This window comes from Peromyscus eremicus, chromosome 4 (assembly GCF_949786415.1).
Source record: "Peromyscus eremicus chromosome 4, PerEre_H2_v1, whole genome shotgun sequence".
In the NCBI taxonomy this organism is placed as follows: domain Eukaryota; kingdom Metazoa; phylum Chordata; class Mammalia; order Rodentia; family Cricetidae; genus Peromyscus; species Peromyscus eremicus.
In genome coordinates, this window is record NC_081419.1 from 971,087 (window position 1) to 994,595 (window position 23,509).

General features: G+C 53.2%; 1 protein-coding gene across 1 annotated transcript in view; it reads left to right on the plus strand.

The window, feature by feature from the left end:
- Positions 1–6,183: 6,183 nt before the first annotated feature.
- Positions 6,184–23,509, plus strand: part of Adamtsl2 (ADAMTS like 2) — a 30,921-nt gene continuing 13,595 nt past the window's right edge. Inside the window, exons 1-10 of the mRNA XM_059258996.1 lie at positions 6,184–6,273; positions 6,895–7,037; positions 7,713–7,788; positions 8,935–9,037; positions 9,721–9,866; positions 9,990–10,113; positions 12,783–12,863; positions 15,186–15,361; positions 19,550–19,907; positions 21,493–21,865. Of these exons, the coding sequence (XP_059114979.1) occupies positions 6,184–6,273; positions 6,895–7,037; positions 7,713–7,788; positions 8,935–9,037; positions 9,721–9,866; positions 9,990–10,113; positions 12,783–12,863; positions 15,186–15,361; positions 19,550–19,907; positions 21,493–21,865 (1,670 nt within the window). The remainder of the gene's footprint in view (positions 6,274–6,894; positions 7,038–7,712; positions 7,789–8,934; positions 9,038–9,720; positions 9,867–9,989; positions 10,114–12,782; positions 12,864–15,185; positions 15,362–19,549; positions 19,908–21,492; positions 21,866–23,509) is intronic.

A 23,509-nucleotide genomic window follows, 5' to 3' on the forward strand; every position in this document is an offset into this window, starting at 1 on the left:
ATGTTACCCAGCCATATCAGGCTGCCTGGTCTTGCCACTTCTTTTCCTTTGTCCTGTGAGGCCGGAGGGGCCAGAGCTGTTGCCTTCATGTCTTGGTTCATGAGTGGGCCCAGTGGACTCTTGGCATGCCCTGGCTTCAGTGCCCAAGGGTCCCAGGTGGCATCCCTTCTCTGCCCAGCAGGTGGCATGGTCCCAGTGGGACCATGTAAGGGTCAGCCTCTAGGCCATAAAGCCTGGAGTGAGGGCTGACCAGTTGGTCCCCCCTTCCCTAGCCCCTCAGCTGAGGGAGTGGCTGGGTTTTATAGAGGTGCTGACATGCATGGAATGCTGAGCTCTCAGCCTTCAGGACAGCTGTCTGTCTGCCCAGCCCAGCAGTGCTGTGCCAGCTGCTATACTGGCCTCCTCCAAACTTTGAACACCCGGCCCACAGGAGTGGGTCACCCCAGAGCACAGAGGCCTTGTTCCTGTCTGGGGTCTACTGAAGTTACCTGGAGGAAAGGAACAAGCTTCAAGTCTCTCTAATTCTACCTTTGAGGTCTGTGCCTAGGCAGCCATTTGGGGCTCGGTCTGTGTGCAGCACAGGGATTGTGATTGGCAGCTGTCACAAGTACGAGTACCTCAGGACACTGTGGCCCCTTAACGTGCCAGAAGGTCATGCAAAGGCCTGCCATTCCTAGCATGGAGACCTCAGCTGCTTTATGTCCCCGTGAACTTCTGCTGGCAACTGCGTAAGGCCAAGGGGCTCAGGGCAGGCCAGCCCTCTAGTAAGAATTGTGTGGTCTGCTCCATACATTGGTGGGTTCTCACCCTGGAGCTGGGTGCTGGAGCAGAGCTGGGTTTCAACTCCGGGTTCCCTGCTGTTACCTAACCCCCAGACTATCTGGCAAATGGCATTCACTGTATGTGGCCAGCCACACGCCAGGTCTTTCTGTGGACCCAGGAACTTGCTCCTAGCTGTGCAAATCTTCTCTACCAAAAAAAAAAAAAAAATCTAACTCTAGGTTTTAATATAGCACTCAAGCTTCTAGATGTAATCTGGTTTGAAAAAGCTATTCCCCAAACCCTTTCAACCATTCACGTTTCGACCTCAAAACCCTAACTACCCAAGAAGTCCTGATCAAACTTTTTATCATTCTTTAGGATACTTCTCTCAATCCCTGGATTAGAAGATACAGGCTAGTGGTAGAGAAGTTGGTTGGGATGCCCATGGGTCCCTTCTCCTGGATTTGCTGGTCCCCTGGGATGTCCCTGACTTTTGCTGCTGTGTACAGACCAAGCGCGGGCAAGCTGTGATGTCCCAGGAGCAGTGAAGGAGCAGTACCAACATTCCCTGGCTAGCATTGGCCTGGGTGTCCAGCTCCTCAGCTTTCTATTTGGGGAGTGCCAGCAGCAGCTCACTTCCAGCCACCTTAGGACTTCCAACCCTGTCCTTGCTTAGATTTGGAGAGAAAGGAAGCCCTCTTCTTGTGGAATCTCAGACCACAGTAGCCTGAAGAGTCCTCCCTAGCCACAGGCCTGGGGTTCCTCAACTTGAACTTCATGTGTAGACTTCACAGAAAAGCCAGTATTCCTGGATGAGATAGGCGGGGAACCCAGAAGTCTGTGTGGTGGTCTAGCCCAGGACATTCTCACGTTCTTGTCACCCCGGAGTCTGCAGCCCTCTTCTTGGGCAGCCTGCAGTGGATAGAGGGGCAGTGACTCAAGACTGTCCTTCCTTCAGCTTTGAGCTAGCTGTATCTCAGAGGGAGTCCCAGCCTCAAGTCAGAGAAGCCATTCCAGCCAAATAAAGTTGTGGGTTCTTGGGGGGAGCTCTCCAGAACAAGAAGCCTTGGAGGAGCACATTGAGGGCCTCAGCATGTGGGGAAGAGTGATGAGGCAGGGCCTTGAGGCAGTCGGACAGGAGCTAGACCAGTGGTCTGGAGCCGCTGGCTCCTTTGGTGACTCTGGGCTACCTCAGGCCCCAGAAACTTGGTAGGTGGAATCGAGAACATGGATACAGTGGCTCCCTGGACTACATGGACAGATTATTTATGGGACTCAGAGCAAAATGTCCTCATTCAGAAAGCAGGACAAGACTTTCTCCTCCTCAGTGCATCTCTCCTGGCACATCATGACATTTTTATCACTTGTTTAACGCTGTACTTCTTTGGCTCAGGGCATTTGACAGTTAAGTAGCCACTTAACTGTGTGAGGGAACCCACTGAGGATAGAGAGTAGCAGCCATCCTTGTGTGGAGGAAGAACTTGGGGGTGGGGGTGGCGCTTTGAATCTGTTTCTGTCTCTGAAATCCTCAGCCCATTGTGGACCAGGTAGTTATGTTATGGCTGCCATAGAGTCTTGAATCTAGAAGCTCCAAAGAGTCAGATGTAGGGACATGAAGGCACAGCTAATGCAGGGATCCAGGGTCTAGAGGGTCACACCCTGGTGGAGGTCGCAAAGCCAGCGGGATACTGGCCCCATGGGTCTGTCTTCCAGGTGGCCAGGCTATGGCCTATGCATTGCCAGGCCAAGGGAAGATGCTGGATGGTTGTGTCAGTTGGCTGTGGGGTCCCTCCCAAGGGAAACTTTTAGTCACCCTGGCACTGGGGCATGTGGAGCCAGAAGTGCCAGAAGAGCTTGGTTCTGTTCCAGGGTGTGCAGGGCCTAATAGTCAGCCAGAATGGAGGAGAATAGTGGTAGAGGCTTCCAGAATAAGAGAGATCTGATCTGTGTCTGTGAGATCCTGTGTACACGTGCATTCATGTGTGTGTGCTTTATGGCAGGTAATAGAATGTCTGTGCTTCAACTCACTGGCCCCAGGGGGCAGTGTGGGCATGGGTAAGGGTCAGGGGAGGTCAGGGTACCAAAGAGCAGAAACTGAACACCCTAAGGTCAGCTGCCACAGAACATACAGAGAGTAAGACCTGATTGCTTGGCCCCCATTAGGGTCTAAGTTGGAAGAGCCAGCCAGCAACTTTGAAGAACCAGGCAGAAAGAGAGGGTGTGTGACAGAGAAGTACTGCAACCTATATTTGTCTCAACTTTGATGTGTGGCCTTAGGCAAGTCATTCCATTTCCCAGCCTCAGTTTCTCATCTGTAAAGTACAGATAACGAAGATGCTTGTTACCTAACACAAGCCTTACAAGGCTGGGTGTTTGTTGTTACCATTGATTGCTTTGTTTCTGGACTCTGTCTGGTGGTCAAACACAGTATGTCCACAGGGTACAATGCTTAGCAGCCCAAAGAGGCAGCTGAAGAAGTTCACCATCCAGCACAGAGGGAAGGAGAGAGAAGGGAGAGGGGGAGAAAGAGGACTTCCAGTCCCTGCATTGTGGCGGCAGGAGCATGACTGAAATGGCTCAGCCATCTTATGAGATATTTCAGTATCATTTGCCCTTTGAAGGTGTCTGTTTTCCAGGATGGAGTGCTCTGGAGGGCCAGATATGTCAGAACAGACATCCCATCATTCAAAGTCTGCTAGAATCCACAGGTAGGACTGAAGCTGTACACCCTTCAGCTCCAGCTCAGCAGGACCAGAACCCTGGAGTCCAGCTTGCTTGCCAGTAGCTGCTCAGCTGGTGTGGGATCCAGCCAAACTGATACCAAACATCTGCAGAATACCCCATGCCAACCCTCAACTTGATCCTCCTAGGCATCTGGTCAGCAGAATGTAGCCGCCCCTTCCTCTCCCTGGAGCCATTGGTTGGTTTATCTCTGATGCCCCCCAGTTCCTCAGTTGTTCAGATCTGTTTTCCAAGGATGGGGGGTGGCCTGGACACACACAACCTCCAGACCTCCGTGCCTCCAGGTGAATGGGAGTTGGCAGCCTGGACAGCACATGGTTCCCAGCCTCCTATGGAAGCTGAAGTTAGATGGGTGGGGCAGGGGGCTCTGCTCCACTCCTGCCAATGTCCCTCCACGTGACCTCAGGCTAGTTTCTCCACTAGGGTCAGTCACTCCGGGCCCAGGGAAGCCAGTCTCAGGCTCACTCACTGCTTCTGGACTGTGGCGGCAGCAGCCAGCAGGCAGCTGGACAGCCTGGCCATGCTCCAGAGGCGCAGAGCGGGTTAAAGTGTGCGCCCGGCCAGCCGCCAGCAGGCTGGGCGGGGGAGCAGCGGTGGGAAGTGTGAGTTCCTCCCCGTCTGCCTGACAGCTATAAAGGCAGCTGCGGCCACAGAGCAGCCACTGGGCTGAGCGCCCCTCCTGGGAACCCCCTCCCTTGAATGCTCTTTGAAGTGGGAGAGGGAGGCAGCTGGGGAAGCAGGACGAGAGACAGGCAGAGCCCGCACATCTCTGCCCTCATCTGCCTGCGCGGTGCACCTGGCAGCTAGCTCTCACCCCTTTCTCTGGGAGGACAACCTGCTGACCCTGGGTGAGGTAGGCCACCACATACTTGTCCCGGCTCATGCTGTGCTCTCTGGGAGGTGTGAGATGCAGCCCACTCCAGGCCAGACAGCTATTCAGAATGGGGCTGGGGGATATCCTAGCCCCTGGGGAGGGTATTCAACCCTAGGGGAAGGGGGAGCAACCTGCACCACACTGTGGCTGGGTGGCCCCGAGGCTGGCTACAGCCTTGGTACTAGCAGTTGCTGTCTGTGATGCAAACCTCTGCTGTGGGCCTATTGAAGGTTTTGGACCCTAGGGAGAGATGGATCCTGTTTGAGCTGGACTTGGCTGGAATCCAGCAGTGTCTAGGATCCTTAATGAAAACCAAGTGTGAGGCTGACTGGGCACCTGTCTTTGGCGGGCAGGCAGCAGGGACTGGGGAACCATGGAGGCCAATGGGACAGTGTGGGATGGGGGCTCTGTGCTAGAGTAAAAATGGTGATGTAGATGGAGACCTGCAGGGGAGGAGCAGGCAGATGGGATAGGGGAGATGGTGGACCGCTGGTGGGATGCAGGGGTCTCAAGGATGAAGCTCCACATTTCAGGATTTACAGTATCATTGCATAGTCTGTCTGGGTGCGTCTGGGTGTAAGGGTGTTGCTGGCTTAGCTCCCACACACCTGCAGGTGCTTTGGGAGGGAGGGAGAAAAGGAGAAAAGGAGGAAGGGAAGGAGGGAGGGAGGGGGAGAGAGAGGGAGAGAGAGAGAGAGAGAGAGAGAGAGAGAGAGAGAGAGAGAGAGAGAGAGAGAGAAGTTAGTGTCAGTGTTTCAAGGGTGCAGACAATCTCCAGACTTTCCTCCCCTGGAATTATCGGGTGCTGGACTGGGCCCCTAAGTTTGCTGTGGGGTGTGGGGACAGTAAGCTGCCTTGCTGTGTGGCTTTGGGCAAGTTGACTTTTCTCTCTGGGCTTGGTGTTTCCTGAAGCCCATTGTCTAACTGGCTGGCTGATGACAACCACCTGAGATAAACGCTAGCCAGAGGCCCTTAGCTCCCTTTCTAAGACAAGGGTTATGCTGAGACTCAGGGGAGCGCTTCTGGGAGGTGAAACAGCAAAGCGGAAGCTCTCCCTCATCTACTTCACCTTAACCCTTGGTGGGTGTTTGGGCTTCAGGTGCTAGCCTGTTGGGAAGGAGTCAGGAACAGGGGCCCCGGGTCTACCTCCTACTGCACCTCCTGCAATCCCATGTTCTCTCTGGAGAGCAGGGCCCAGACTCCTGATTTGTGCCCCCACCTGAGGACCAGATTGCTGAACACTCAGCTATGAGGATGTTCCTCTGATAAGGGGAGGCTGCCATTTCCTGAGGACCACTGCGGGGGGGACAAATGAAGGCAGGGAGGAAAGGGAGGACACTCCTTCTACAGCTCATGAACTCTACGGGGTGGCCGTTCGCTCAAGTTGGCCTGCCAATGTTAAGCAGGTAAAACTCCCAAGGTGCTCTGGACAAGGCAGTGGGCTGAGCCTGGTTGCTATCCCTCTTCATAATGAGCTCTCCACCAGGCTGGGCCTCCAACCTCCTAGGCCGTCCGTCTCTGTTCTTCACAGCCGGTCTCCAGGGGCAAAGCTTGGCAGAAGATCTCAGATGAAGGGTGGCTCAGACTTGGCACTCATACCAGCCCTTTGTGCCTACGCCGGGCAGACATCTGTAATCACTTACCAAGCTGCTTGCTGAGCCCAGATGGATGGCTCAGTTTCTCTCAGATGGCAGCCACTAACATAGGATCCCAGATAACCTTACCACCTGGGGCAGGGAGGACCCTGAGAGTTTTTCTCCACAGCAGGGCCTGATCTGGTAGTGACGGTGGTCTTGCTTCATAGGATGGACGGCAGATGGCAAAATTCACACTGGGCTTGGTCTTTGCTGGCCATGGCAGTTGTGGCTGGGGGTACGGCATCTACTGAGGCCTCGGTGAGTAGCACTGTCCAGTGCCCCCCCAACCCCAGCTTCTCAGCCAGGTGTTGGGCTCACTCTCAAGTGGGCTGACTTTGGAGGATTGTGTAGTAAGAGTGGGCATATGCCATGCCCAGGGGTCTCGGTGTTCCCTTAGGCTCCAGAAACTTGCTCAGAGAGCCATTTAGACTAGTCCCCGATCTGGGAATCTGACCATCCTGTAGTCCCTGACCAGCTAGCCAGAGAGTGAGGTATGTCTGGTATTTCTCTTTCCAGCAAGGGTCTAGAGTCAAGCATATATAGATGGGAGTTATGTGTGGGGTGAGCCTGCAGATGCTGGTGTAGTGTGGGGTGTGAGGGAGAAAGCATGGTAGGTTAACACATGTTTCAGGCACTTGCCAAATCTCAAGATGCTCAGCCCTTAAGACGTGGGGCACATGTGGTCACCAATGGAGTTCTCTTTAGGCCATCTGAGAGACTTGAACGCAGGTTTCTGAGAGACCCAGCCAGCAGCCCTTTAGGAGGATGCATCATCCTCTTTCCCCTCAGCTGCCAGTGACGCCCTGTGGTGTTTGGGGTGCAGGTTCTCCTGTGTTGTGATTGAGCCTTCTGCTCACTATTGGGGGGCTTTTCACCCAGGACAACAGCCCCACATCCAACAGCCTGGAGGGGGGTGCCGATGCCACTGCCTACTGGTGGGGGGAGTGGACCAAGTGGACAGCCTGCTCCCGAAGCTGTGGGGGCGGGGTGACATCCCAGGAGCGCCACTGCCTGCAACAGAGGTGAGTTTGTTGAAACCCCCAAGGGTGGGTGGGCAGGGGCAGCCTGGTCCGTGGCTTGGTGGCTTTTCTTCCGGGCTTGCATTTGATGTATATGGTCTCCTCTTCCCATTGACTTCCACTGGGCATGGGGCTTCTGAGAGATCCTTGACAACAGTGTTCTGGGGTGCCAGAGAGGGAGTGTCAGAAAGCAAAGTCTGTTGTTTTAGGGCTCTGTCACTGAAACCTCCCCCTTGTTTTCTGAAGCATGAGCTACAGAAGCAGGGAAGAGCACAGGAAAGTTATTAAGAGCCTTTGCTATCAGAGGAACCTGGGTTTGAGTCTTGTCTCTGCTACTTCTGAGCTGTGTTACCTTGGACAGGGCACTTAATCTCTGAGCATCAATTTCCTCATCTGTGGCATCACTGGGGAAAGCATGATGAAGCCAGCTCATGTTTCTGGGCATACATGATACCACATGTGTTTGCATGTTAGCACAGGCCTCAGCAAACATGATTGTTACTCAGTACAGTTCTGTACAGCACAGCTCTGTTGCTGGTGCTGGGAATATAGAGGAGAATCAGATGCTATCCTAGGAGTCTGGGAAGCTACTGGAAGCTAATACATGCATGACAGAACAGGTGTCACGACCCATAGCTGTCACTCCAACCCTGGCTTGGTACCACGTTTTCCCACCAGGAGGAAGTCTGTTCCAGGAGCAGGGAACAGGACCTGTGTGGGCACGTCCAAACGGTACCAGCTCTGCAGAATGCAGGTGAGGCCAGATGCCCAAAGCTCCAAGGTCTTGGTCTTGCCCCTAGATCTCGGACATCCTGTTGCTGACACTATCCTCTCAGGGAGAGTCCCACGTAGGCTAGCTGATGCCCAGGCTCACACTGAGCCCTTCATACCTCAGATGTTGCATGTTCTGTTCCCTGCATGTTGGATGTGGTAGGATGGCTTGGATTCCCACCTGATCCTGGAAATCTAAGTGCAGCTTCAGAAGCTGGGGTTTCCCACCACAGTCCAATCTGCCTTGGACATTTGTACACCAGGAAGCCACAACAGCTATCCCTTCTTCCCACCTATGAAGCAGTCTTGCTGGGCAGCCACCCCAGGCCTCTCGCCTCAGCTCTTAGGTGTGCCTGTGTGCACTATTTCATTAGCCTTGGCTGGACACCAAGATGGCAGAGGCTTGGGAGGAGGCATTGATTCTGCCCGGGGCTCCAAGGAGCACTTTTCTATGGGACCAAAGTCTGTCTGAAACCTGGCTGCCTATCCAAGAGCCACCAGGGTGTGGTGGTGGAGGTGCCAGCTCTGCCAGTCTTACTTGGCTTGTCCAGCTGAGCTGTTGGAAGTCTGTCTTTGTGAGTGCCCATGTGGGGTGTGAGAGTTGAAGGGAAGTTAGCTGCCACAGCCAGTCATGGAGTCAGGATTTGGTGGACATTCGGGAGCTCCTGAAGGAGGCAGACACTAACCTAGCTTGGACTCCAGCTCCACCGTGGGCAATTGCCTCCTGTACCCCCAAGGTTCTTCTTATAGAGTCCCCTCCTGATTCAGTCCCTATGCGTAGCTATTAAGTGCACTGGATTAGTTGCAGGCACTTTGTGCACATGTGTGTACACGTGTGCAGATATGCACATGCTGACAGGGTCTGCCAGAGGATGGGGGTGTGGGCAGAGCCAGCAGCGTCCCATCTATTCCACAGTATGGCTGAAAAGTTCAGGGTGATATCCAGAGTATTAGGAAGGCTGATACCCAGTGGTATTGGAAGAATAGTCACTGGCCCTTCTGAGTAGTTGAAAGTGGGGGGAATGGAGGCTGGGAGCAGGGGCAACACGGACTATGGCCCCCAAGGGTCATTGGTTGTAGCCACTTCCTGCTCAGCTCCTCCTGGAGCTTCTGCGCCTTCTTCTTCCAGGAGTGTCCACCGGATGGGAGGAGCTTCCGTGAAGAGCAGTGTGTCTCCTTCAACTCCCGTGTGTATGATGGCCGGGCATACCAATGGAAGCCTCTCTACCCGGGTACCTGAGCCTCAGGAATAAGCTCTACGGGTGGGCGCGTGGGGAAACTAAGGCTTAGAGCCAGGTCTTGCTGAAGGCTGTGGTGGTCATCTACAGAGGTTGGAGCAGACCCCACTTCTCTAGAATGGGGCCTGGAGGTCTGCTCCCTCCCTCCCCCATGACCCATGACATCACCGGTAACAGATTATAGAGCTGAGTTTCCTGCAGGGCTGTCCTCTGAGATCAGGACTCCCCCACTGTCTCCAGGGCTTAGACAGGAACCAGTCCAGACAACCCCAAATGGGGACTGGCCAAGGTCTCATGGGACTGGGGTCATGCTGGCTGTTCAGTGCCCACTGTTCTCACCCCCCTCTCCCCATGGGAGAAGAAACAGATTGTTTAGGCACAGTGTAAATGAGCTATTATTCTTCCTCCACCCTGTGGAAGTGCTGAGGTGTCCAGTCCCCCTGCCACGGGAAACCTTTTTGTGGATCTCAGATGTGATGCCCTCTCACAAGGAGGCAGAATTTGGAACTCAGAGCTTGGACTGGGCTCGCTTCATTTCTGCTACCAACACTTTGTCAGGTCCCTTCTTTCCAAGCCTCAGTTTCCCCATTTTTGTAATGGGAAGGGTGCTATGTCAGTAGGAGGAGGGGGGTGAATCCAGCACCCTCTCCCCTGAGACTCTCCGCCTCATCCCCCAGATGACTACGTCCACATCTCCAGTAAGCCGTGCGATCTGCACTGTACCACGGTGGATGGCCAGAGGCAGCTGATGGTGCCCGCCCGCGATGGCACTTCCTGCAAGCTCACCGACCTGAGAGGGGTTTGCGTGTCTGGAAAATGTGAGGTTGTTAAACATTGTACCAAAAGTATAGCCGTTCTCACTGTGCTGGCCACCTGCCTGCCAGAGGCGGTGGCGCCCCTGTGCCAGCCACAGCGCCTCAGCAGCCTCTCTCCTTGCTTCTTGCAGCCCATTGGCTGTGACGGAGTGCTCTTCTCCACCCACACACTGGACAAGTGCGGCGTCTGCCAGGGGGACGGGAGCAGCTGCACCCACGTGACAGGAAACTACCGAAAGGGCAACAATCATCTTGGTAAGGGCGGGTGTGGCTGGGTGGGCGTGTCCCTCCATCTCACCTGCCAGGTAGGTGTCCTGGATCAGCTGCTTCCTATCATAGATCCTCTCGTTCTCCGCCCAGGCCCAGGCAGAGGTGTAAGACTCCTTCCAACTGGCAATAAAAAGGGGCCCTTCACATCATCTGCACACCAGAGGACATAGCATGGGGATCACATTTGGCCTTTGAGGCAGTCTTCAGGGAGGGCTGAATGGGGAAACTGAGACATGAGTCTTAGCGTGTGTGAGACTTGACTCTGGATATGCTGGATTCTGGGCTCATCCTGAGACTCCCCTCTCTAGTGCTGTGTTTAATGACTTTGTGTTTACGTCTGGCACTGGCCTGACCCTCGTGTTTGGGATCCGTGCATGAGACAGACCTTCATACATCACTCGTGACAGGCCATGCTCAACCAAATGCATTGCTGTGTCCCAAGAACTGTGTGCGGAGTCAAACTAAGTTATTATAGAGGAAGGGAGGGCAACTTGAAATCCACTCAGCAGATGGGGAAACCGAGGCCCAATGTGGGGTTTGAAGGCTCCAGTTCTCCTAGGGAGGCAAGGGAGTCCTACTGAGACCACCGGAGGGCCAGAAAGCCGAGAAATCTTGCTTGCCCTCACAGGAGAGGCGATCACAGAATCAGTGTGGGCTCCAAGAGTCCCTGCAGGAAGCCACCAAGAATGAAGCACTGACGTAGGGTCTAGGGAGGAGACTGACAAGGAGGGGTGGGCACAGCAGCAGCTTGTGTGTAGAATCTGCATGCTGTGTCTCTCTCGTGTGGTGGGCAGAGGCTCTTTCTTTGGAGGCCTGCCAAAGGTGGGGTGAGGCAAAGCTGGTCTGTTTGCTTGTCCCTCCCTTCTTCCACACACCTGCCTGCACAACTTTCCGCTAGATTCAAGGTGGAGCTAGAGTCAGGGGTCAGAGGTCAGAGGTCAGAGGTCAGGCAGTGCCTCTCCTTTAGAGCACTAAGCTCGTGTCAGATGCCACATGCTATAGCAAGGCCCACCAGACAGGGCCTGGGCTCTTGGTAATGCCCCCTCTGGGCAGGCTGAGGCTGAAGTGAGACGATCCCTCTAATTCCGCCGAGTGTTTCCCAACCAGGCACAGAGCCAGGTCTGGCCAGCATTAACTCATCCACATCTGGGGACGTTGCTATTATGCAGTAGCTGCTACTGTTGCCCAAGGCTGCAGAGAGAGCAGAGGGTTAAGGTGACCTGAGCTTCTAAGGCCTTGGGTCTCAACCTGGGCAGCAGGCCCTGGGTCCTAGCTGCAGAGCGACATATCTGCCCCGAAAGATCTGTGCTCCCTAACCATGCTCAAGACCAGGCCATATCCGGAAGCTCATGGGCGTCGAGCTCAAGGAGTTTTGTGAACCACTTGCTAGTTTGAAAATTAAAGCTGGCTGTGGTGGCACACGCCTTTAATCCCAGCGCTTGGGAGGCAGAGGCAGGAGGATCTCTGTGAGTTTGAAGCCACCTTGATCTACACAGCAAATTCTAGACCAGCCAGGGGTTCACACAGAGAGAGCATGTCTCAGCAAAGGGACCACTCCCCAGGCTTGAAGCCTCAATCAGTGTTTCGTCTTATGGCCATGCTGTCAGGAATCTCTTCCCGGCTTTCTGCCCAGAGACACCAACCACATGGACAATTTGCCCTCCGTCAGCTGCAACGGGACAGTGTGAGCCACATAAATAGCTCAGTGCTACAGATCAGAGCCCCTCCCCGCTGCTTCTCGAGGAGCCCAATGCGAGACACAGTCAGGGCAGGCTCTTCAAGGACCTGTAAGGTGAGGGCGGGTTCAGGGACGAGGCAGGAACATCTGGCCATCGATGGCTCGAGTGTGGACCCTGCTGCCTTGTACAGAGAATTCAGGACAGAACCACGACTCTACCAAACCCTCTCCTGAGACCCCTCTCTTTTCCTAGGAGATGACTCTGTTATTATTAACTCTTTCCTGCCAGAGCCCTCTCCACTAGCAGCTCTTTTTCCCCCCGCCCCAATTCCTGCTCCCTGTTGTGTTGGGAATTGTCTGTGGCTATCTCCCCACTATACCAAGGCCTGGGTGATGGGGTCTGAAATGACAGGCAGTACCTCTCACAGTCCAGGCATGTAGACAGTGGCCCTTGTAGGGTGGTCAGCTTCTATTTGAAGAGTCGACATCCGCTCTTTGTGTGGAGGCGTCAAGCCTTGGCCATCGGCAAGATGTTCTGATAAGATGGAATTTGAGAGTAACATGTGCTGGTGTTGATGTTTCTGGACTAGATGAGAAAACTGAGACCCCAAGGTCTCTCAAGTGATAAAGCAGGACATGACCTAAATCTGTGGACTTCAGCATGTTTAAAGTCCCTGTAGTCTACTGTGTCCCTTGTGGGGGGCTGGGGCAGGCCAATGTTTTTGATGGGAAAGGGTGTATGTACCTGGGCAAGGGCTCTGGAAGAGGGTCAGCTTCCTGGACAACATGAGCCATTCAACAGGACTAGGTGAAATCACATACCGACATCTGGGACAACCTCTAGGCAGGTGCCCCTTACCTATCTGGAGCTCAGAGATTGCATTGACACCCAGGAGTGGCTTTTCAAGGGACAAATGGCAGTCCCTTCTGTGTCCTGCCTTCCATGGCTTTGCTCACAGATGTTCCTATTCCCCAGGTTACTCTTTGGTGACCCATATCCCAGCTGGTGCCCGAGACATCCAGATTGTGGAGAGGAAGAAGTCAGCAGACGTGCTGGGTACGTAGGTGGAACTGGGTGTGTGTGTATGGATGGAGAAGGGCGCCTGAACTTTGATCTATATTTTGAGAAGTGGGATAAGCCAGGTGACAGGGCACAGCTGTGGAAGCCAGAGATGTACCTAACTGTTGGGGAGGAGGATGCTGACTTCACGCCCTGTCCTTAGAGGTGCTGAACAAGAGACAGGGTTTGACATCGGGTAGTGAGCTCCCCATCACTAGAGAACCTGGCCCAGGCAGAATCCAGGAAGCCAGAGGTAGGGTCTATTCAAGGATGAGTCACAGAGCTGAGAGGTGGGTGGCAAGTCCAAGGTCATGAGCTGCTGAGGAAGGATTTGGTCACACGTCTGTGATGCCATGCTGACCATGTCCAGTTTTCTGCAGGAGGTGTCACTCTAGAGTAGAAATGGCTACCTTGGACATCCTGGAGATATTACCCAGTGGTGAGGCCCCATCTTGATGACAGTCTTTGGATGGGTAGAATGTGAAGCTGGAGAGCTGACATGATCTGGTGGTGGAAGCTCCATATGGGCAGGTACCAATACCTATGGGTCATTCTGCCCTGGGCTCTGCCCTGTGTGGGACAGACCCAGGGCCTAGGCTAGGTTAAGGAGCAGCTCTCCAAAATGAACTCAGTCTTGATACCATGTCCCATCGCCCACCTGACTTCCCATCCCACACCTCAGGCTGTTGAGCATGGCAGAGCTCTACTCTAGGGATGTAGAAAAGAGGAGGGTGTGTACTGAAGATCCTCAGTTTGAGCCCAGCACCAGACTCTCCTGTCCCCTGCCAGGCTCACAGAGCATTTGAAGGCCCAACCCCAGCAAGTTTGCACATGGCTGGCCCCAGGCCTACACTGCTGGGGACATCTGTGGATTGAGCATGGAGAGCCGGGCCTCCAGCCAGGCCGGTGGCTCTGCTGTCTGCTAGCTTACTAGGGCTGCAGGGCGGCCGGGAGACGTTGTGTTCTCTGAGCTGGCTGCAAAGCTCTCATTCTTGAAGCAGACACTGGAAATACCAAGGGCTGGGAAAGCCGCAGGAAGGAAGGTCCTCGCTGTCAGGAAACAGGTTTTGGATGTGGGCCTTGAGCTGAGCCCTGGGCGCAGAGCTGGAAGCTGAGCCGGGACAACCAGGCCCCAGCCGGACTTGGACTTGACGCTATGTTCTGACGTTATTACGTTAAGGGTATTTTTCAGACACGTCCTGCTTGTTGCGTCTGTCTGATAATAAATTAATTGCCCCGGCTCCTCTGCTTGGATTGCATCAGGGCCTTTGGAAACGGCACTCGCTCCTCTGGCGGGCCAGTTCCTGGAACCGGCTTTAAGGACACCCTCTGGAAGACAGAATGTCCCCCGGTGCTGAGACTGCCTCCTCCCTTTCTTCCCCAGCCCTGGAGGCTCAGAGGACCTTTGCTTAGTCCCCATAGCTTCCAGAAAGGCCAGCTTCCAGGCTGGTGTTTGGCACTGGGCAGCTGGGAGATGGGCTGTTGGGGTGCCATGGGCATATTCCTTTCTGATCCTGGCTTTCAATTGCCTCCAGCCAAGTCCTCAAAGTATCCAGTCGTACCTGCCCAAGGGAAATGGTGATAGATGTGTCCAGACTGCTCTTGCCTGATTGGGTCCCCAGTAGGTGTTAAGCCCAGCAGGATGGACAGATTAATTGGGTAACAGTGAAGTCAGACGACTCAATGCCATTGTTTCTAATAAGGAGGACAGAGCTGGTCATCTTAGGGTGGTCCCAGGAAAACCCTTCTGGACAGCACTCCACACCAGCCAGACCAGGCTACAGTGTCACTCACTGTGGGCCTTGGATGAGGCACTGAGGCCCCTTCCTCAGTTGGGGAAACTGGAGCTGGTACCACAACCAGGGTCACGTCAGGTTGTTCTGTCTAGTCTAGTATCTGGCTGGTACCTGTTGTTCACGGCTACAGACCCTCCTGGTCCAGACTGGCCACTTGGCTATGGCGCTAGCTCATTACCTTGCAATCCCTTTGGCCCATCTGAGGCAGCCAGAAGGGCAGGGCCAGCCTTCCCTGTTGGCTCTTCCAACCACCCAGACTGGCCTGTGGTTGTTTGTTTTAGACTGATAGGAAAGTGTGTTTGTGTCTCTTAGGCCCTCACTGGCCAGGGCCACATGCTGGCCCCAGGCACAGTGTCTGTCTGATTCCCTGTGACATTGAATTTCCTGTCTTTGGGTCATTTTGGAGAGGGAAGGCAAGGCTGGCCACCATTCTTGGAACCTGCATGCTGGCTCCTCCCTGTGTCTCTCTCCTTTCTGCTCAGCCTGTCTAGCCCATGTGACTCAGTGATTTTTACTCTTTCAGCTCTCGCAGATGAAGCTGGCTTCTACTTCTTCAATGGCAACTACAAGGTGGACAGCCCCAAGAACTTCAACATTGCTGGTACAGTGGTCAAGTACCGCCGGCCCATGGATGTCTATGAGACTGGCATTGAGTACATTGTGGCACAGGGACCCACCAACCAGGGCCTGAATGTCATGGTGCGTGTGCCACAGGCTTTGGGGACAGTAAGGGTTGTGGGCACTGGCTTCCCAGAATCCAGCTACAGGTTGGGGCTTGAGGGCCCTGAACACACAGCAGTATTGTTGCGGTCTGGGGTGGTGGTAGTGTGTGTGTGTGGGGGGGGGGGGTTGGGGAGGGCTTGTTCATTCATCTATTCACTGGTCACTTTCTCATTCATTTATTCACTTAGGTTTAGTTCATTAACTTCATTTCCCATTGATTCATTAATTCATCTATCCATTCACGTGCTTCCTCTCTCTCATTCATTTTTTCATTCATTCATTCAGTCAGTACCACTGTTCTGTGTCAGCCCATTCTGTGACCATTGGGAACCTCATGGGAAGCTAAGGAGAGGTGGCTGGACCCACTGGCTGAGTTTCAGATGGGTCTTTATGTCCCTTAGGTCCATACTGCCTCCAATGATACTGCTATGTTTTCATAGCTTTTGGCCCCTTCCTCCCCTGGATTCTCAGTGCTGTGAGCAGCTGGCAGGGCAGGGTTGGGACCTGTTCTAGTGTTTTTTCACAGCTAGCATCAGGAAATGAAAGCTACTGTAGCTTCTCACCCCAGATCCATGGATACACAGAATGATTGTGCCTGAAATCAGGGCCATCACAATGAGCAGTTCTGGCATTCTCTGAGACCTGCTAGTTGTCTTCTGGACTTCTAGATCCCACCACAGTGAGCTCTATAGCCTCACATTGTAGGTGCAGAACCTGGAGGGGTTTGTGTAGTTACAGAATATTGTGTAGTTGCAGAATATTGAAGGCAGGTCTGCCTGGGCAGGGTCCACTTGTCTGCTTCCTTGTTGTGCTGGAGACATCTCTGGGACATGCAGAAATTCCATGACATCTTTCCACAGCCCACCCACCCAGGCATCTCCGCTGCTACTACTGCCCAGGGGCAGGCTGTGTGCACCCCAGCTGGGTCTGCACAGAACCCTCTCTGCTGTGTTCCACAAAGCAGAGGCAACATTTTAAGTTACCTGCTGTGTAGATTAGACTGATGTTACTGGATATGGAATGAGTCATTCCCAGAATTCCTGCTCATGGTAGAGGCTGCAAGCTGTAGTACCAGCACAACGTCCTAGAGAATGGTCCTGCTGTTTTATTACACGGTGACTGGATCACAGCTGTGTACGTTTACTACGATTCACCCAGGTAGATGGAAACTGCTCTTGGAGGAATAGAAGGAGAGTATTTACCACATCTGGGCCAAATATGCTCAACCTAAGGCCATGTTAATTTGCTCTAGAAAAGCCACCACACCTGTCACAAGGCTCAGTAAGGGTAACTGCTTGGTTGAGCTTACAGCACTCAGTTCTACTCTGATGACAGATCGCTGAAGTCATTTTAGTACTGTCAGGGCAACATGAGCGATGGGACTGAATGTAGGCTGTGTTTCCTACTCCTTTGTCCTTGAGGTCATGATGCATGGCGCTGACATTGATGGTACCCCAGGAAGCAATGGTATCTCAAATTTGCTCGCTCGGATATGTCAGGTGTATGCACTTAGCACCGTCAATAGAGGGCTATGACAGCTCCTTCTATTCCTCCAAGAGCAGTTTCCATCTACCTGGGTGAATCGTAGTAAACGTACACAGCTGTGATCCGGTCACCGTGTAATAAAACAGCAGGACCATTCTCTAGGACGTTGTGCTGGTACTACAGCTTGCAGCCTCTACCATGAGCAGGAATTCTGGGAATGACTCATTCCATATCCAGTAACATCAGTCTAGTCTACACAGCAGGTAACTTAAAATGTTGCCTCTGCTTTGTGGAACACAGCAGAGAGGGTTCTGTGCAGACTTACACACTTGGGGATGAGGGCCCCAATAGACACACTACTAGCCAGACCTAGGCCACCCCTCTGGTCATTACTCATCCAAATGTTTGCAATGAGGGCATCAATCAATGGTGGTTAGGGTCCACAGTCAACAGTGATAACTCAGACCTGCCTCCAGAATGTCCAGCCTTCTCTCCAGGCAACAGTTGAGTGAGCAGACAGCTGTCGGCTTTTTAGGGGAGAACTGTGGGTCCCTCCCTTGTTCAGTGGATTCTGAGTCTAGAAACTGGTTCAAGAAATGGAGGCAAGAGTCATAACCTTGCCCAGACAGCTGCTTCTGCCTCCTCCTCTAGCTTGGCCAGTGCCAATTAAGAAGGGTCTTTTTTTTGGCCCATTTGTCCATTCCCAAGGTGTGTGTGCGGTGTTCTGTCTTCTGTTAGCTATGTCTCTGTGTCTTGTCACTCTTACTGACTGCCACTGAGATACTGAATCTGCCTTGTGATTGGTGTGTGTGTGTGTGTGTGTGTGTGTGTGTGTGTGTGTGTGTGGTGTGTGTGTGTGTGAGAGAGAGAGAGAGAAAGACAGAGACAGAGACAGAGACAGAGACAGAGAAGGGGGACATGAATGCATTGGAAGGTCACAGGAAGACTTCAGGTGCCTTCTTCATCCGTCGCATTCTCTTGAGACAGGCTGTCACTGAGCCTGAAGCTCATTCCTTCCATTAGGCTGGGTGGCGAGCGAGCTCCAGGGGTCTGCCTCTCTCTGTTCTTCAGTGGTGGTGTTACAGAAGTGCCCGGCTCTCACATGGGTGTTGGGGGTTTTGACTCATGACCTCATGCTTGCACAGCGAGTACACTTACCTACTGAGCCATCCATCCGGCCTCTGTCACTGTTCAGGGCCTTCTCATACCTACAGCTGCTGGGGGAGTCCAGAGCCTGCCACCACATCTTGCCACCAGCCCTGTCATGAGAGAGTGTCCCACACTGTCCCTCTAAATGACATTGGCATCATTTGGCCACCCCTGAGTGAGCAGAATGTTCTGGGCTTTCCAGGACAAGTGGTCACCCAGGGAATTGCCTGCCCTCGAATCTCTCCTCTTGCATCTGCACTGTGTGGGCCTCACTCACTCTACCCTCCCTGTTAGCAGGCCAGCGTGTTATTCCAGAGGGTAAGAATACTAGAGGGTTGTGCTGGTCCTGAAGGCCCAGGAGGAACAGTCTATTCTCTAGGACTTCCATGGTGGGTGAAGGAGATGACTTTACCAGACCCTTTGGTCTGGTGCTCAGGAGAGACCAGACAAGGCCCAGAGGAAAGACAAGGTTAGGAAGGGAAGCTTTTCACACCATCTCTCCTAAGACAGCATTAACTGCTGAGGGAAGAGCAGTCCCTTCCCAGTCCCAGAGCATTCAGGGCAATTGAGATTTCACCATTTAAAGCATCTTGACCCAGATCTCTCTTTGTGGTGGGGTCCTACTGACCCAGCCTGACTCTTTCTGGTGCAGCAGACCCAGCAGGGTGAGAAGTTGACCTGGATTCCTCCTTTCTGCCCTGAAGCTTTAGGCATCAGAGTTTCTTGACCACACCTGCAGCCATCTGGTTAGCTTGAAACAATGCTGGCTCTCTTTGTCATCTTGCTCCAATGGCGTGCCTTCCACAGTCCCTGCTCCTGTCCCCAGGCACCCTTGAGATGTCATCCCAGTGGTGGCCATTCTTCCCTTGGCATCCTGCAATGGCTTATCTTGGCACTGCTTAGCTTTCTGTGGTTTGCTCGGTACCACCCTTCCAGGGCCCTGGTGTGCTGCGTGCTGCAGCCAGGCAGTGCTTGAGCTCCAACACTAGTGATTCAGAGCTGTGGCCCCAGGAGCAGCCAGTCCCACTGCCAAATCCACTCCTGCCGGCCTCCAGATCAAAGGCTTTGAAGTCTGCCTAGGAGAGAGGTCACACTGGCTTGTGGTCTCTGCAGAGGACTTGACTATCCCCCAAGAGCTCCACGACCAGGTGATCCTTCAATGCTGTCCTGAATGGACGAATGGTCTGGATTTAGTACCCCATCAGCTATCCTAGGAGTCCTGGTTAGATGCAGTGACACCAGTGCTATTAGGATTTCTGGCTTGTGATGGCAGTAACATGCAGTATGTCCCAGTATGTCCCCTATTCCCTGTTCTCAAGGGGACCTGCCCTCTGACCCTTTTGGTGTGCCTCATTCACAATCTCTGGGCACAGCTGCCCTAGGACATTTGAATGAGGCCGCATTCTTGGATCAAGTGTGATTCCCTGGGAAAGACTCGGCTGTAACTAGGGCTGCTTTTGTCTCAAGAGGCTTTTGGTGCTAGGTGGGGGCTAGGAAAGGAGCCAGGTCTCACTTCTTCTCCTTCCCCAGGTGTGGAACCAGAATGGCAAAAGCCCTTCCATCACCTTTGAGTACACGTTGCTCCAGCCACCACACATGCACCACCTGCAGCCTGTCTATTACAGCTTCTCCGAGCCCGCCTCCGAGAGCGCAGAGAGCACCGAGGGCCAGGAGCTGGACAGTGCCAGGCTGCTGGGCTTCATGCAGCATAATGGCTCCCTCTACCACCAAGCCTCCTCAGAGAGGCTGGGCCTGAACAACCAGCTCTTTCAGCCTCCAGCCCCTGAAGTCGAGCGGGGTCCCAGCAGAGGCCAGGAGACCAACGAGGTGTGCGAGAGAGCCAGCGGTGGGGTCTGTGAGGGACCTCCTAGGGGCAAGGGCTTCCAAGGTGAGAAAGAGGAATAGTGGATATGGGAAAGGCCAGGGTTCCCCAGGTACAGAGGCCTCAAGTCAAGAGTGTTGGTCCCCTTTGAAGTCTACAGAAGAGGCTAAAGAGAATTGCCAGATGCTTGCACATTCTCTCTGGGCAGGCACAGTGTGAAGTCTGAGGTATACAGTCATAGCTCAGGATCTGCAGATTGATGATAGACTCCTCTTGGACGCAAAATTCTCAGCTTCTTAAATCCTTGTATACAGTGGTGTGTTTGCGTAGAACCCAAGCTCTCCTCCATGTACCTGTGATCACCACAGCTGACCCACAGTACTAGATGCAGTGTGTGTGTATGCTGTGGGTAGTGATGACACTAAGTCATGGCAAGGTGACACGTGACAGGACCTATCCATCAGTGGATTAGTCATTCGTCTTGTGGCTGTGACGAAATGGCTGATGAAAGCAACTTCAGGAAGGAAGGTTTTATTCCAGCTCACAATTCCAGGAGATACAGTCCATCATGACGGCAGAGCATGAGGCAGCTGCTCACATTGCATCCGCAGTCAGGAAGCAGAGAGAGATGGAAGCTGGTGTTCACTGTCTCCTTTTACACGGGATGGTGCTGCCCACAGTTCTGGTGGGTCTTCCTTCCTCAATCAGCCTAATCTAGATAATTCCTTATAGACAAGTGCAGAAGCCTATCTCCTTGGTGTCTCTAGATCCCGTCAATTGACAACAACATTAACTGTCAAAATTGGCTTAACATAGACGTAATTCTTTTTCCTCCTCCTCCCTGCTCCTCCCCTTCCTTCTCCTTCTCCTTGAAACAGAATCTCGATGGAATGTGCTATGTAGACCAGGCTGGTCTCAAATTCACAGAGATCCATCTGCCTCTGCCTCCCCAGTGCTGGGATTAAAGTTGTGCACCACCAGACCCAGCCAGTATGCAATTCTTTTTTTCAAAATATTTTGATCCTTCACGGTCTGATTCTTAGGATGTAGACCCAACATCTGCAGAGGGCAAACCATATATGGTTTTCTGAGTCAGACAGAAGAGATGGGCTTAGAGAGGAGATAACTTGTCAACTCTTCCATCCAGTGGAACTGGAAGTCAAGGGCACTTCCATGGCTCACTTGGATAGCCCTGGCCCCAGGACATGGATGTTGCTGATGGCCTCAGGTGTGTAGGTTCATATATGCCTCTCTCCTGTGCTAGGCTTCTTGAGGTTTATGTGTCTGTGTTCTCTCTTCTTAGGGAGGCACTAGTCATAAATTTAGGGCTCACACTAAATTCTGGTTATATTATTTCATGAGCCTATAAATATCCTCTTTCCAAACTAGATCTTAGGCTGAACTTCCAGCTGAGCCTGGGCCCTGGGGACGATGCCCAGCTGTCTGCCGTGGCCGTTGGGTTTCCTATCGCTTGATGAGGCTGGCCCACTGTGTCTGATGGAGTAGAACCTGGGAGTACCTACTTTTTCCCTGCCCCAAGAAGTCATCCCCATTATGTAACTCACCTGTCACACACAGGAGTAGAGGAGGAGGGGCAACAAAGATCAGCACAGTAGCAGCCATGCATGTTGAAACACCTGTCTCTCTGCAGACCGCAATGCCACTGGGATAGCTCTCTCAGGGGACAAGGATGACCGGGAGGTCGATGCGCGTTTCACCTCCCAGGAGCTTCTCTCCGCCAACGCCATCTCCGATCAGCTCTTGGGCACGGGCTCAGACTCCGAAGAGTTCTCTCTCAATGAGACCATGAACAGCATCTTTGCCCAGGGTGCCTCAAGAAGCTCCCCAGCTGAGAGCCTCTATGTTGATTATGAGGAGAACGAGGGGCCTGCTGCCTACATGGTCAACGGGTCTTACCTGGAGCTGAGCAGTGACAGGATCAACACCACCTCCTCTGAAGCCCCATTCCCCAACACCAGCGCCAGCCTCCCCACCTTGGCTGGGAACAGGACTCACAAGGCTAGGTAAGAGACACTTCTCCTTGCCCTGTCTTAGTTCCCTATGGAGTAGGGGCCATTACAGGGTTCTGCCAGAAGGTCCAGGGACCTGGAGGTAATTGGAAGAGAGCCATACTTTCAACCACCCTGTGAATCTGACATGAGTTTATGGGCCTGGACTGTAACATGTCTTTTCGAAAGGTAGTTTCATGGGTCTAAGTGTCCCAGCTATGATTGCTTCAACTCGTGGTGCTGACCATGAGTTGAAGAATGCTGGAGGTATGCCGCTAACAACCTCCCTATGCTGGGATGGATTCACTCTTTTATATGCATAGATCAGGGAGTGATCACAATTACCCTTAGTGTTAGGCTCCTGGGAACTCAGAAGGGGAAACCATGCTGAGTGCACAGAGCCTAAGGATTTGGAGTCCTGGGTTCTATGTCTGGACAGCCATTGAAACATGGCTAGTAGGCACAAGACGGGCTCTGTCTGTAGCCCCTCAGGTGAATGTGGAGCCTCAACAGCAGCCTTCACCCCAACCAAACAGAAGATGATAAGAGAACCTGGGGTTCCCCCTCCTCCTGACAAGGAGACCCTGGATCAAAGTTAGGAATAGGCTGCTAGCGTAGTGGGCCTATGCAGGAAGCCAGCACCACAGGCAACAGCAGCTATGGCTAGGGAGGCCTATAGAATCACAGCTGGGGACACCTGCTTGGAGAGTGAAGCTAGAGATCCACAGAGAGGTGAGCCTGGGGATGCCTGGACAGCCGGGGCTGGGACAGAGGGCCCTGAGGTCTCATCCTCCTGGGCTAGTGTTATTTGGGAGCAGGTGACCCTTTCAGACCAGAGCTAGGGAACCTCTCTAGTTACTAACGCTGTTTCTCAGGTGCCTGGGTGTGCAGCAGGGCTCGTGTAAACAGCTGGGATTAGAATGTTAGTCACTGGTGGTGGATGAAGACTGAAGATGGGAACCAGCCCACTGGCTTTTGTGTTGTTTTCTGGGAACCCACTCGAGTCTTGAGATGAACTCTATCCGGATCAAGGGAGGCTGAGGCTGGGGTTTGGTGGAAGATTTGACAGTCACTCTTAAGGTGACAGGGTTTAGGTCATCTCCTCCACTTTTCTAGGGTTTGAGAGTAGTAAAGCTGGAGGCTACGGTGTTGTTCTTCTCTCACACTGCCTTCTGAAGCCTTATTCCCAAAGGCTGGTGCACACCAGGGACCCTGCTGACGAGCTCTGGCTACATGGGATTCTGGGCTGGCCACTTATCCTGACCTCGGCACCATCAGAGCTTCTAGGGCCCTCTGCCTAGTTTTGGGGAGCCAGTGGCTGGCAATGAATGACAGGCTTTACCCTGGGGGCACAGGATCAGAGACTGAGAGAAGTCACAGGCAGTGGTGATGGGCAGGGCGGTTCTGATTCAGAAAGCACCTGCTTTGTGACCCAGCCAGTCTCTCTGGGCTGCCGGCTCTCTTTGTATCTTCCTTTGGGACAACAGGGATTATATTTATATATATATAAAATGCACAACAAAGGCCCTAGGTATGGATGCTCCTAGTTAGTTACTGAGCATCCAACGCTTGGGGAGAGACCTCCCAGGAAACCCACAGCCCAAGTGGTGACAGCAAATCAGTGCTCTATGTAAGTTTATCAGGTAGCTCAAAGTCCCT